The 12,340-nt window shown below is 43.5% G+C and overlaps 1 protein-coding gene across 5 annotated transcripts; it reads left to right on the top strand.

Moving 5' to 3' along the window:
* Positions 1-12,060, top strand: cep78 (centrosomal protein 78). Of its 5 annotated transcripts, none has more exons than XM_023803041.2 (16): positions 1-101; positions 669-928; positions 1,576-1,748; positions 2,672-2,744; positions 2,869-2,972; positions 3,254-3,428; positions 3,626-3,739; positions 4,669-4,733; positions 5,025-5,133; positions 5,663-5,777; positions 5,864-5,909; positions 6,156-6,290; positions 7,015-7,092; positions 8,045-8,211; positions 9,859-9,991; positions 10,881-12,060. In XM_023803041.2, exons 2-16 carry the CDS (start codon positions 676-678, stop codon positions 11,280-11,282), a joined length of 2,142 nt encoding a protein of 713 aa, XP_023658809.1. In that variant the 5' UTR covers positions 1-101; positions 669-675; the 3' UTR covers positions 11,283-12,060. The 5 variants fall into 5 exon arrangements, with proteins under 5 accessions (XP_023658809.1, XP_023658808.1, XP_072564191.1 ...); XM_023803040.2 differs by having other exon boundaries at positions 8-105; XM_072708090.1 differs by having other exon boundaries at positions 101-215; positions 1,579-1,748.
* The last annotated feature ends 280 nt before the right edge of the window (positions 12,061-12,340 follow it).

Raw genomic sequence — 12,340 nt, 5'->3', positions numbered from 1 at the left:
CGGGGGCCGATGGGAGATTTAGGGCGGCCGCCGGTGCCATTTTCAAACGGCAGCGGCATGAAACCAAGGAAACAGCGGCGTTAGCGCGGCTGGGGCGGCAGGCAGGTATTTATGTCTGATATGGTCTAACGTGTCGGCGTTCAGGGATAGCGACCGGTACAGTGAGCCAGAAATGGATCAATACGCGATATGAAATGTTCAGATTCACCCGAAAAGTTAATAGCCACGAATACGGGTTCAGTTAGGTTGCTGCTAATCAGTTAACTTAGCTCACTTATTAACTAATTTTATTGCTGATTATGGTGCGACATTTGAGTTATCAGTCGCAATGTCGCCCATGCAAATTTCGCAGCTATAGAAAATGGCGTAGCCGATTAACCAGCTAGTTGATCTTGCATAGAAAACTGGGCTAATGTTCTTTTTTACTGTAAAAGTTCATACTGATAGTTATCCAAAATTAGACACGAGTTGGTCCTGTGTAACTGCATTGTCATGTACACCATAATATTATGTGTGTGTGTTTATATATATGATTTTATTTTTTCCTGAGTTTGTTACAGGCGTAACACTTAAGCTGCATTAGTTTTGGTTTGAAATGAGTTACCTACCAATATCGAATTATTGTTACGGTACTGGCGTAAAGTGACTCTGATTGCATCTTATTCCAGCACCACCATGTTAGATGCGGCACAGACCCGGCGCAGGGGAGCCCTGGACTTCGAGGCTTGCTATGACTCCGCCTGCGCTTTGCAGGACAGCGTCCCGCTTCCAGCTGTCAAGGCAAACCTGGGACAGGGCGTGCTGGACTTCTGCGGGGATCGCCTAAAGCTGATCGACTGGGCGCCCATACTGCAGTCACTGGCCATCAATAAGCACCTGCACCACGTGGCCATCAGAAGTCGCTATCAGCTCACTTCTGCAGACGCTGGTGAGTGTCTGGAAGTCAGCAGCCACACATCCTGTTCATCGTAGCTGAAAGATGGTAATATGGTGTATATCACACCACCATATACATATTTTTACCCTTAGACCAGGGGTCTCCAACTTCGGTCCTGGAGAGCTACTATCCAGTAGGTATTCTATCCTACCTGACTTCCAATGAGCCACACCTGTTCCTGGTATTTACCTGAGACCTGCTGTACAGTAGCTCTCCAGGACTGGAGCTGGAGTCCCCTGACGCAGACAAAGCATTTCAGTCGCTGCCTTTTGGTCCCACGCTCACTTCCGCTCACTCACACAGCCATGCCTGCATCTTTCGAGCAAACGACGCAGCACTTATGCAGTTTCCGAGTCTGACTCTGCATCCATGTTCCCCTGCCTTACATTTTTGCCCTTGAGCAGTCACTGTATTTTGGGCTAAAGAAACAAGTTGAAGAGAATGTCTAAGATTTTTAGGATAATTTTTGTATTTGCCATATGAATCGATATGCATGGGAATTTCTTGTCGTAATCGAGCAAAAGTGTTCTTATATTATGTACATTTGTGTTGTCATCACGAGAGAATACTGCGCATTTTAACCTTTAACTGGTGAATTTCTTACCTCAGTTATGTCAGTCTCTGTCTTTATATTGCAGTAGACAGATACAGGTCATCCTTCAGGAAGTGGATCCCCGCCTTTCGTTCCAAAGACATGACGTTTAGACTGTGCAAGTCTCTCCGGGACTGTCTGACCGTCTCGCCGAGTCTGCGAAGCCTCCAGCTTCAGGGCCTTCCTCTGAGGCCCCGAGATCTCATCCTGCTCACGAAGGTATCCTAGTGCAATGATAACCATTTAGCAACAAACAAATATTAGAGATGCACCGATCCAATATTTGCATCGTTATCGGCACTGATCCGTAACCTATTAGACGGATCGGCCATATGTGACTGATCTACGTCCGATACTTATTTTTTTTTTAGTTTTCGGCAGTCTGTAAAAAGATGGATCCTGTTTCTTGTTAAATGTGTCTGTGACACATCGTACTTCGATTTCTACAATCAACTGCACCTCTTTCCATTTTGGATGTTTTTTGCTGAACGCTAATGCTGCCACTCAGTCTATTTGCCCCTCAGTGGGTGTGAGAGCAGTGACTTCCTCCTGCTGTAAAGTCATATTCATACCCTTTGCAGCTAGAGGAACATAATAACATTAGAGAGTGACAATCTGCAAGTATTTTACAGCTTTAACAACAACTAGTCCTACAGTGATTTGCAATCTTTGTAAAAAAATCAATAGAGAAAGTTTTGCGAGTTGGAATTGGCGTTTAATGGAAAATCCCACTAAAAGTGCAGGCAATTGTGCAGGACAATATGAGTAATGTTGGGTGAATTAGTGACTTTGTGAATAACTGTAGTTTAATGCAAATCGCACTTACTACGTGGATGTGTTTATGATCGTGTGCCCTGTGATGGATGACGTCCCCTACCGAGTTTCCAGTGCTTTCTGGAATTCATTCCAGGCCTCCCATAAACTTGTGCTGTATAATTTATTTATACATTACACTTATTCACTCTTTAGATATAAATATTCAATGAAATTCATATGCAGTTAGAAAACAAGCCTAGTGAAATATTACTAGCTGTGCTTGTGTGTTTTAAGAAGGCAGAAGTGTTTCAGGGGGCCTTTACCAGTTTGTCTGATATGAAAATCAATCATAATCTTTGATGCTCCATGTTGATTCTCCTTGTCAGGGTATAGCAAAAAGTGCAGCTTTGGAAAACCTCTCCCTGGCATCCTGCCCCATAGGTGACGAGGGACTGGAGGGTGAGAATGATAATATCATATTTACCTGTCTCCTCATTTGAATTTTCATCGCAGCTCGCTCATGCTTTTCAGAAAAGCGGCTCTTTGGGTAAACCCCCCGGTTCTGTGTTTTGCATGTGTGCAGCGATATGCCAAAGTGTGAAGTACTCCACCTCAATCAAGACGGTGGATTTCACAGGCTGCAATCTGACCTGGCGAGGAGCAGAACACATGGCCGCCATCATTAAGGTGATCTGAGTACAGTATATTCAGCTCTACTTGCTTTACTCTCCTTATTTATTATGACTCAACTTGTATACTTAAATGTTCTGATTTCTTTGTATGAATTCAATATTTGGCTTGATGGCAACATCTGGTGGACATTTTGTGTCAATAGCCCACTTAGAAATCCCCTTACTGATAAAAATGCTGATGTGTCAAATACTTATTTTCCCTGCTGTATGTCAGCTGTACTGATCAGTTTATATAGTAATGGCAAAATTAAGTCATGTGACAAACTCTTCCGGTAGCACCAGGCCATGAGGCGACATAGTGTGGCTTGGGCAGAGAGTCTGCGCTATAGGAAGCCGGAGCTGGACGGTATGAGTGGGCTCCGCAGGGTCACTCTGAGCTGCAACACCCTGATCGGAGATAGAGGAGCTGCGGTTCTCGCTCAGGAACTAGAAGAAGACTTCTGGGTCAAAGGTCAGACTCAACCTCATATGTGTAAGCCGTATGCTGGAGTGCCCCCTGACACAGTTGTTTGTGTATTCCTGTATTTCCATTTTAATGCTGCTATTGTATAAAGTAACCTGAACCGTTATTAGACTTTTACTATGGATTCTTTCATCCTAACGGACTGACATCTTTGGCATGGTTATGTTCTGTCGATGTCTCCACAGCTGTGGACCTTCAGAAATGTGGTCTTTCCAATGTGGGTGCCAAGGCCCTATTGGGAGCCCTGAAGTCCAACACTACTCTTGCTGTTCTAGATATTCGGAGGAACCCTCTCGTGGGTGAGCTGCTTATTCTTACTGCTGAGTGGCTAGCTGTGTGAAAATCTCCTGGGATGGGGAATGAAGAACTCTATGAAAACCTAGATTGATGTGGTACATTGGGGGGGGGGGCACTGAAACACTATTCACACCCTGATTATGGTCACAAGTTCTCTTTTAATTAACACGCAGTATTTCTTCATTAGGTGCCAGGCTGGATGTGTGATCACGTTTATTATTATTTCTTATTTTGTTTTATGAAAAAAAGCAAAAATTCATAATTTCTTTGCATTGGGTAATTAAAAATATAATATTTTTATATCTTTTATATCTGTGACCCCAGAATATCAGGATGTAAGGACCTGAAATGCGAAAGGCCCCAGTGGTGTGACGTTTCTGTGGTTAAAGTGTTTGAGCTCTTGCATTATGTATTTATTTCATAATTGATGGAGGAATAGAAAGCCACATTTTTATCATTAATACTGTGCATGTTTTAATTTTCACCTACCACCCGTTTTTTCTTTTTGAACTCATTCGCGCCCTTTTCTGTTCTTTTCAAATCTTCAGACTGAAACCACCTTTTTGTCAGTGCATTTTTCACCATTGATACAATACTGGAAATCTCCACAGTCTAAGATTCGACATTCTAATCTTAATTCTTCTGAGTTTTTAACATCTCAGCCATTTCAGCTTTGAGTTGTTGTCAGTAATTTAATTTTTAAATGATGAAGTAATGCATCTTTGAACCTTTTTTACTAGAGATGAAAAGATTCTGGGAAGGAGGCAGAGGGCATCTGCAAAGATGAAAGCACAGCGGGGCTCTCAGGCATTGGGGGAGGGGGGGGGGTCTTTGTGAAGAAGCAGTTTTGTTAAAGTGTTAGATCAGTGTTTCTAATGTGAGGATAAAGGAATAATCAGTGAGGAGGACATGTTCTTTTCTTTGTCATTAGATAATGGCCTCATTAAGGCAGTGATCGAAAAGGTTCTCCTGAACACCGAGGGAACTGCGTCTCAGGTTGGTTCAGCCAGGGGAAATAAATCTTTGCTGGGAGATAAATCTTGCAGACGCACACATTCTCATTCACACATGGCCACCATCTGCACACAAGACTGTACTGTAACCAACAGACTGCTATGTCTATACTTTTATTAGTGGCAAATTGTCGTTAAAAAAATTGGGGAGTAAATCACAAACGTGGTAATTCCAGTAGCTGTTGGCTGTCAGTCATGGTTGTTACTCTTGGGTCTGTGCGTTGCAGTGTGTACGTAATGACCGATCCTCCTTGGCTCCTTTTGTGTATCTCAGTACTCGTGGATCAAGCCTCCGTCTCCCAAGGACGCTCTGAATCCCACAGGTCAGAGGCAGACCAGGATGCCAGGAAATGTAGTTCGAGGAAGAGCAAATGTTAAAATAGGTAATTTGCCGCTAAAACGGTTACAACAGACGTTGTCATCGAACACCAGAATTATCATGCCGTAGCTCCCAAAATTGTTGTTGAAGTACGTGTGCACTCCAGTGGCACAGCTCAGGAATTTGTTTGCTTTTGCAGTAATTGGCTCAGTTATTTGGGTTTGATGACATGTCTTCTGATGTAAATTTTATGTTACTCTTAACTGGTTTTCAAATTACTTATGTACTGAATGAGCATTTTTCAGTGAATGAGTAAATCTTCAAAGCTCAATATCCTGAAGTTATTCAGCCTTGCTTGGTAGTGCTTATCATCGCTGCTTTGTTAGCCGCGTCTTGAAAAGCGTCATACTCTAGTGACCACGCCTAATCCTGCAGTTTGTGGAGCTTCTCCCCATCTGGAACACCTGCCACTTACCGCTCTCACTGTGCTCATAGCGAAGGGCTTCTCAGCTGTTCATAAGGGATCACCATAAGGATCTCACAGCCTGGGTGCTGGGAGGCGTTCCAGCCACTCACAGGAGTCTCTGTTCCAGGCTCGCTGAGGACATCCGTGAGCGGTGGGAGGAGATCCAGCGCCCCCCTCTCATCACGTGTAGGTTCAGGCGAGCACGTCCCTTGGCGCGCAGCTGCACGGGCCAATCGACAGCGGTGAGGAGGAGTCGCTGGCACGGTGTGGCATCGGCAGTGGAGTTGAGCATGAGGTGGAAGTGATGTGTGCTTTTCTCTCTCTGCAGGGGGGACCCTCAGGACTTCCCTGCTCCAGGGAAACATTCCTGCCAGGTATAAATGTATAAATTTTGGTATAAATGTTGCACAGAGTAATATAAAATACGAACATGCTCAATCTGTGATGGTTTATTATGCCTGGGATAAGACGATGACTCCATGTTAATCACAAATCCACTCCCAGCCAAGGTCACTGAACCTTCTGTGTATGTCTCTCAATCCCATTCTTCCACGTCTGTGACCGACTTCTCACATGGACTGGGCATCATTCATCTCTCTCTCTCTCTCTCTCTCTCTCAGGATGCCAGCACCGTGAAAATTACCGTGGAAACAGAGTCTGAAGAAGCAGAATCGGAGGAAGCAGAGAGTTTGATAGAAGCCCCTGGTTTGGTCCCCCAGCAGAAGATCACAGTGCTCCACCATAAAAGACTGCAGGTTCATAATGACTGCAACAACTGGCAAGAGTTTACCAAGAAATGTTGCGTAGTTGGAATGCATTGCTTAAGAATTAGATGAAGAACCAACTATTGGTGGATTATTTAGAAAAATGTTTTCTATCCTACCTTTTCTAGTATGTAATATTCTGGCTTTAGAGTTTTTCTGAACTTTTTTTTTGTATTGAAAGATGCGTCTTTATTTTTTTTTAATACAAAGAATAGTTTTACACAAACTGTATTGTTGGTCATATTATCCCCGCTGTAATTATGTCTGGTAATTGCACATATGTGCCTATTGACGGCGAAATTCCAGCCCTTGGTCATGGATAAAATTACTGTAGTTCATTGTACCATATACTACTTTTGCATTCTCTGTTTCTTATAGCCCGAATATTAGAATAACATTTTTCAGCATTTTCAATCTACTGAATAGCTATTTGCAGGTTTTGTGAGAGACAGGTTTTAATTTGACCATTAAAAAAAAAAAAAAAAAAAAAACATTTTACTATAAGAACAAAAAACAGTTTGCTTTATATCTGTAAATGGTACATAATATTTGATTAAATATGACTGTAGCCTGTAATTATAATTAGTGTTATGTTTAATTATGGTAAGATATGTGGCTCAGACGTCCAGAGCAGTTATTCTCTACCTGCTCTCCCAGACGGTCCCTGTGGAAGGTTGGTCTCCACTTCAGTGCTGTTTCCCTTCTTGGCTGCCAGGTGGAGCTGGAGGAGTGTCGGCTTCGATTGGCAGAGGAACGGAAAGCGAGAGTCAAAGCGGATGCCCTCCTCACTGAGGTATCCCCACTGTGAATGTGTGAGCTGGAGGCTTGCGGGGATGTGAGTCAAAGCGGATGCCCTCCTCACTGAGGTATCCCCACTGTGAATGTGTGAGCTGGAGGCTTGCGGGGATGTGAGTCAAAGCGGATGCCTTCTTCACTGAGGTATCCCCACTGTGAATGTGTGAGCTGGAGGCTTGCGGGGATGTGAGTCAAAGCGGATGCCCTCCTCACTGAGGTATCCCCACTGTGAATGTGTGAGCTGGAGGCTTGCGGGGATGTGAGTCAACGCGGATGCCTTCCTCACTGAGGTATCCCCACTGTGAATGTGTGAGCTGGAGGCTTGCGGGGATGTGAGTCAAAGCGGATGCCTTCCTCACTGAGGTATCCCCACTGTGAATGTGTGAGCTGGAGGCTTGCGGGGATGTGAGTCAAAGCGGATGCCCTCCTCACTGAGGTATCCCCACTGTGAATGTGTGAGCTGGAGGCTTGCGGGGATGTGAGTCAAAGCGGGTGCCTTCTTCACTGAGGTATCCCCACTGTGAATGTGTGAGCTGGAGACTTGCGGGGATGTGAGTCAACGCGGATGCCTTCCTCACTGAGGTATCCCCACTGTGAATGTGTGAGCTGGAGGCTTGCGGGGATGTGAGTGACGCGAGCAGCAGAATTGCCTATTGTGCGAGTGACCTAATGTGGTGTATTTTGTTTAGCATTTAACTAACATCTATGTCCACTGTAAACTTGTAATCACAGGCTATTTTTTAGATGGGGGGGAGCAGGGGGTTCCCATAATCAATTTTTAGACAGACAGACACACACACACACTAGTGTAACATCTGTGTGAATCTGTATAAACATCAAGGTAAATTATTTTGCTGTTAATGACAATAATAATAATGATTGTTATCTGCTTGAACTCCTCCTGTTCTGCTTATCTGGTAAAGATTTTTGTGATTCTGCTGCTGTCTCAGCTGGAGCTGGAGAACAAGCGGCTGAGGAGCATTAACCTGTCCCTGTCGGAGGCCCTACACTCCCAGCCCTCGGGGGCCAGCACCCTGGAGGACGAAGCAATGCTGGACAGCATTGAGGCGTCCTTCCAGAAGTTCCATGCCTTCCTGGACCTGCTGAAGGACGCTGGGTAGGCTGACCATCCATCAGCAGTCATAGAAAATTGCCTTGAAGACAAGAAGTTTTAGGGAGATTCTGCCTGCCAGTAGTATCGGATGCCACATATTCCACAAGGGTTTTTATAGAATTATGAAGCTCTTAAAATAAGACTTCAATTACATGATTAGGCCAATCCTTGTAATTAGTTCGATGGCCTTCAAGATGCAGGCTTGGTGCGAATCACCCTCACAGTAAATGTTACGGGAAGGTTGTTGTCTGTTTACAAGTTGATGAATGATCAGGATTTGGGTCCAGGGTGGCACAGAGACTGCAGAGTGCCCCATTATGCACGATTTGGGTTTCTCTGAGGTAGGTGTGCGGTGTCCTTGTTAGAGATTTATTGGGCGTTGTAGCCGGTATTTCAGCCATGACAGTTAATGACTCACTATAGCACTTAGCCTATGAAAATCACAGCCTTTGACCCAGTTTTTGCAGTTTATAGACCGTCTACTTGGTGTTCCTCGCTCCCCCCAGTCCTGCTGATGTACCCTTTAATCATGCAACCTGCATGTTTTTCGCACTGTCCTGCCTGCCATCCACTGTGCTTTCAGCAAACGGAAACAGAAAACAGGCCTCTGTCTCCCCCTGAGCCACTTCCAGCTATGTACTGAAACAAGTATGTGTCTTGCTTGCTAAAGGACAAGCAAGGGCTTCAGAACGAGGACAGATGTCGCATACTAAGCAGCCGACTCCATAACCCTTTTATTTTTTGTGGGGTGAGTGGTGGTAGCGATGCAGTGTAGTTTGTCTTTGAGCTGGAAGTTTGTGGCAGTAGCTGAACAGTGCCGCCCCATCGCCTGGCAGAACGGAGAGCAGAGCATGTGAACAGGACTGAGGTCAGGGGTGTTATCAGGCTCCACTCTAGCTGGTTTGATTGAAAATGAGAGCAAACTCAACTTACTCCATGTTTCAATAAGAATTATACGCCCACTTAATTGAAATGTCCTTCCCAACCGCTTATCCAGTACAAGGTCGTGGTAAGCCTGTAGCCTATACCCTATCCATGAATGGGATTCCAGGTCGTCGCAGGACACACATTCACGCACCGAGCCCACACACAGAGCTGGGCCAGGACACCAATCCACTGACCTACTGTGCCACCTTACAACCTCTTAATAGTGAAAAATATCCCATGAATTCATATGCTTTTGGCTTGAGGGATTGATATGTAGACCTTTGAGTTTGACCATTAAAAAAAAAAACATTTTACTATAAGAACAAAAAGCAGTTTGCTTGATATCTGTAAATGGTACATAATATTTGAGTAAATATGACTAGCCTGTAATTATAATTAGTGTTATATGTTTAGTTATGGTAAGATATGTGGCTCAGACGTCCACAGCAGTGTTGCTTCACTGTTTGCCTGCCTGTTTACTCTGCAGTTTCCCCTGTTATATTATGTCCCTGGGATGTTACACTTGTTTTTATTCATGACGTCTGATCATTCATCCTTTGGAGTATTTTACAGCATAATTAAATGAAATAACATGGTTGTTTTAGCTCTTCTTCCAAGGCACTTCCCAATTTTTTAAGGGTAAAGTACGGTATCGTGCGGACAGTTATCGGATGAAGTGTGTATAGTGTATACATTTTGCTTGTATTCCTGGATGTTTTTCAGGCTTGGACAGCTGGCCTCCATGGCAGGGATTGACCAGGCGGATTTTAGGCAGCTGGCCAGACCCAGTCTCACCTCCACACTGGGGATAGTGGGTGCGCAAAAGGCACTGGACCGCCTCGGTTTAGTGTCCTCAGTAAGTGCAAGTTTTCTCAGTGGGTATTAGGGAATTAATTAATTCTAACATCCAGAGTATGTGTACATGACACATACTAATGCAAAAAATACATTTGGAGTAATTTTAATGACCAGGTAACGTTTGAAGTTTTATCACTATAGTTATACAGAATTACAGAAATGACTTGGACAACTTCAGACCCTGTTGAATGGTAACATGAGCTTATGCATTGAAGGAATAAATTCAGTACAAATCTGAGTTCATCAGTTAAATAACTTGCACATATATGTGCAGCTTATCTCATTTGCACCTCGTCTATTGCAGTATCCTATTTAATTATGTTTTTTATCTTTTCTTTTATTTCATTTTATTATATTATTATGTAATTTTATTTTATTGTTTAATTTAAATGTATCTGGCTGCTATGACAACTTAATTTCCCTCCGGGGATTAATAAAGTTGTCTGTCTGTCTGTCTGCCCTGTCTGTCTGATCTAATCAGTCTATCTGTGTGTCTGATCTATCTAATCTATCTATGTTAAGGAGATAGATTAGTGCTTTTCAGATGGTAACGTGATTCTCGGTCATGTGCTCTGAATGTCCCCGAGGTCACGTCTTGCAGACACAGGACCCCAAGCTAAACAGCTCACTACCTTATCCTCTGGTCATCTGTGACTTTCTGCCCCGAAGGGATGTTTTCATTTGCCAAGTCCGTAGATGAGCAGTTTGAGAGGTGCTGATGCAACAGGCATTACTGACGAGTCTGGGGCATCCCAGAAAGTTCATGTCACATGTATAAAAGTGTCTGATATTAAGGTTTTTGGGTACGTTAGTAGCTTATGAACTCAGGTGGCAGCAGCAGTCAGGCTTTGTGACAAACCTGTGTAACTTTAGAACTTTATGATTAGACAGGAGAGCTGTCCGCCACGTCAGGACACCCGCCCAGAAGCCCTGTTGTGGGGGACTTCCTGCAGCATGTAGCCCCTGAGGAATCCAGTGACCTGAGGAACACCTGGCACACTTTCATCGTGGAGGAGCGAGGGAAACAGAGTGTTCCATCTTCCCTCTGGCCCGTAGCCCGACTGGAGTCACATGACTTGCATGGCAGCGGCTCATATGGTAACGGTTCCTGTGACAACAGATCCCACAAGGAAACTTCCAGCCAATCGAACTCCAGCAAGAGAAGTGAATCTCTGGGTTGTAGGACTTCTGGAGGGAAGCTGTCCAGGGCCCGCCTGCCTAACCCTAATGGGAGGCCGGCGTCTGGATCTGAGCTCCTGGACAACATCCACTCTCTTGGAAGCTTGTGAGCAGGGAAAGCAGGAGGGAATTCTGATTCTCCCAAAAAGCCAAGAAATCATGTTTTTGTGCCACTTTTATGTTTTTACCATGCATTCTATATACTGGGCCCACTGTATAATACAAATATTTCCAATTTTTATAACAGTGCTGTGAAAGTTTTTTTTTTTTTTTCCTTTACTGTATCTTTTTATACTTGTTGCTTTTAAATATGTTTGCCTCACTGTAGTTTAGTGTTGATCATTGTTTGCTGTGTTGCTGTCTTACCTGAGTAAGTGTATCTGTGCCTTTAACTTCACCATTACAGTTGTCCAAGCCAGAATGCATGCATGTGCACATTATAATGAATGGCCTCACTGAAACTCAATAGGAAATTGTGCATTTCGAGAAGCTCGCCTATACCTCTTTGTCACTGTTCTTGTGTTAATCTCCACCTGTTCACCCATTGTCAAAACCAGTTATCCTGGTGCCGGTTTAGGTTATGCTAAAGTAAACTTGGAAAAGGCAGAGTCTGAGCCTGTGTCTTTTGAGAAATATTAAACCTGAGTCTGAAGTCAGGTCAGGATAATGGGTTTATTTAATAGTGGGGTTGCATACTCACTCTGACCTTACATATTTCAATAAATGTACTAGCTCTCAAATTAAAAGGAAAATAACTGATCTATGTACGTAAGTTTATTGATTCAGGGTTTTGATTCCATAACTATGATTCCTTTGTGACCACGTTTGCTTTGTAAATATTTTACCTTGAATTTTATTTGTGAACAATAAATATGAAAATAATTGCAATGCAGGTTATAATTTCAAATTTGTTCTCAGAAACGAATATACACAAGTTATGTAGCGTTTGTGAATATTATTTTGATTAAAGATTACATGCCAAATCATTCAACACAATAAACCTGACATGGAGAAAATGTATTACTATATCATTATTAGCCTCATGATATTCTTAGTCTGCGGGTTGAACTGATTGAGATACCACATCTACAATGTCGCAACTCTGATAGTAAATTGCAGAATTCATAGACACGTTTGACCCTGGGAAGACGCCAGCCAATCACAAGGA

Source organism: Paramormyrops kingsleyae, chromosome 2 (genome assembly GCF_048594095.1).
Source record: "Paramormyrops kingsleyae isolate MSU_618 chromosome 2, PKINGS_0.4, whole genome shotgun sequence".
NCBI lineage: Eukaryota > Metazoa > Chordata > Actinopteri > Osteoglossiformes > Mormyridae > Paramormyrops > Paramormyrops kingsleyae.
Note: the sequence above shows the minus strand (reverse complement) of the source record. Positions and strands in the feature narration are given on the sequence as shown.

Excerpts from the sequence above, each read along its gene's own strand:
- cep78 (XM_023803042.2), top strand. The coding sequence starts at position 190 with ATGAAATGTTCAGATTCACCCGAAAA. Across the intron at positions 1,749-2,671 it reads ATCTCATCCTGCTCACGAAG|GGTATAGCAAAAAGTGCAGC; the intron begins GTATCCTAGTGC and ends TCTCCTTGTCAG. Across the intron at positions 5,134-5,662 it reads AAGAGCAAATGTTAAAATAG|GCTCGCTGAGGACATCCGTG; the intron begins GTAATTTGCCGC and ends TCTCTGTTCCAG.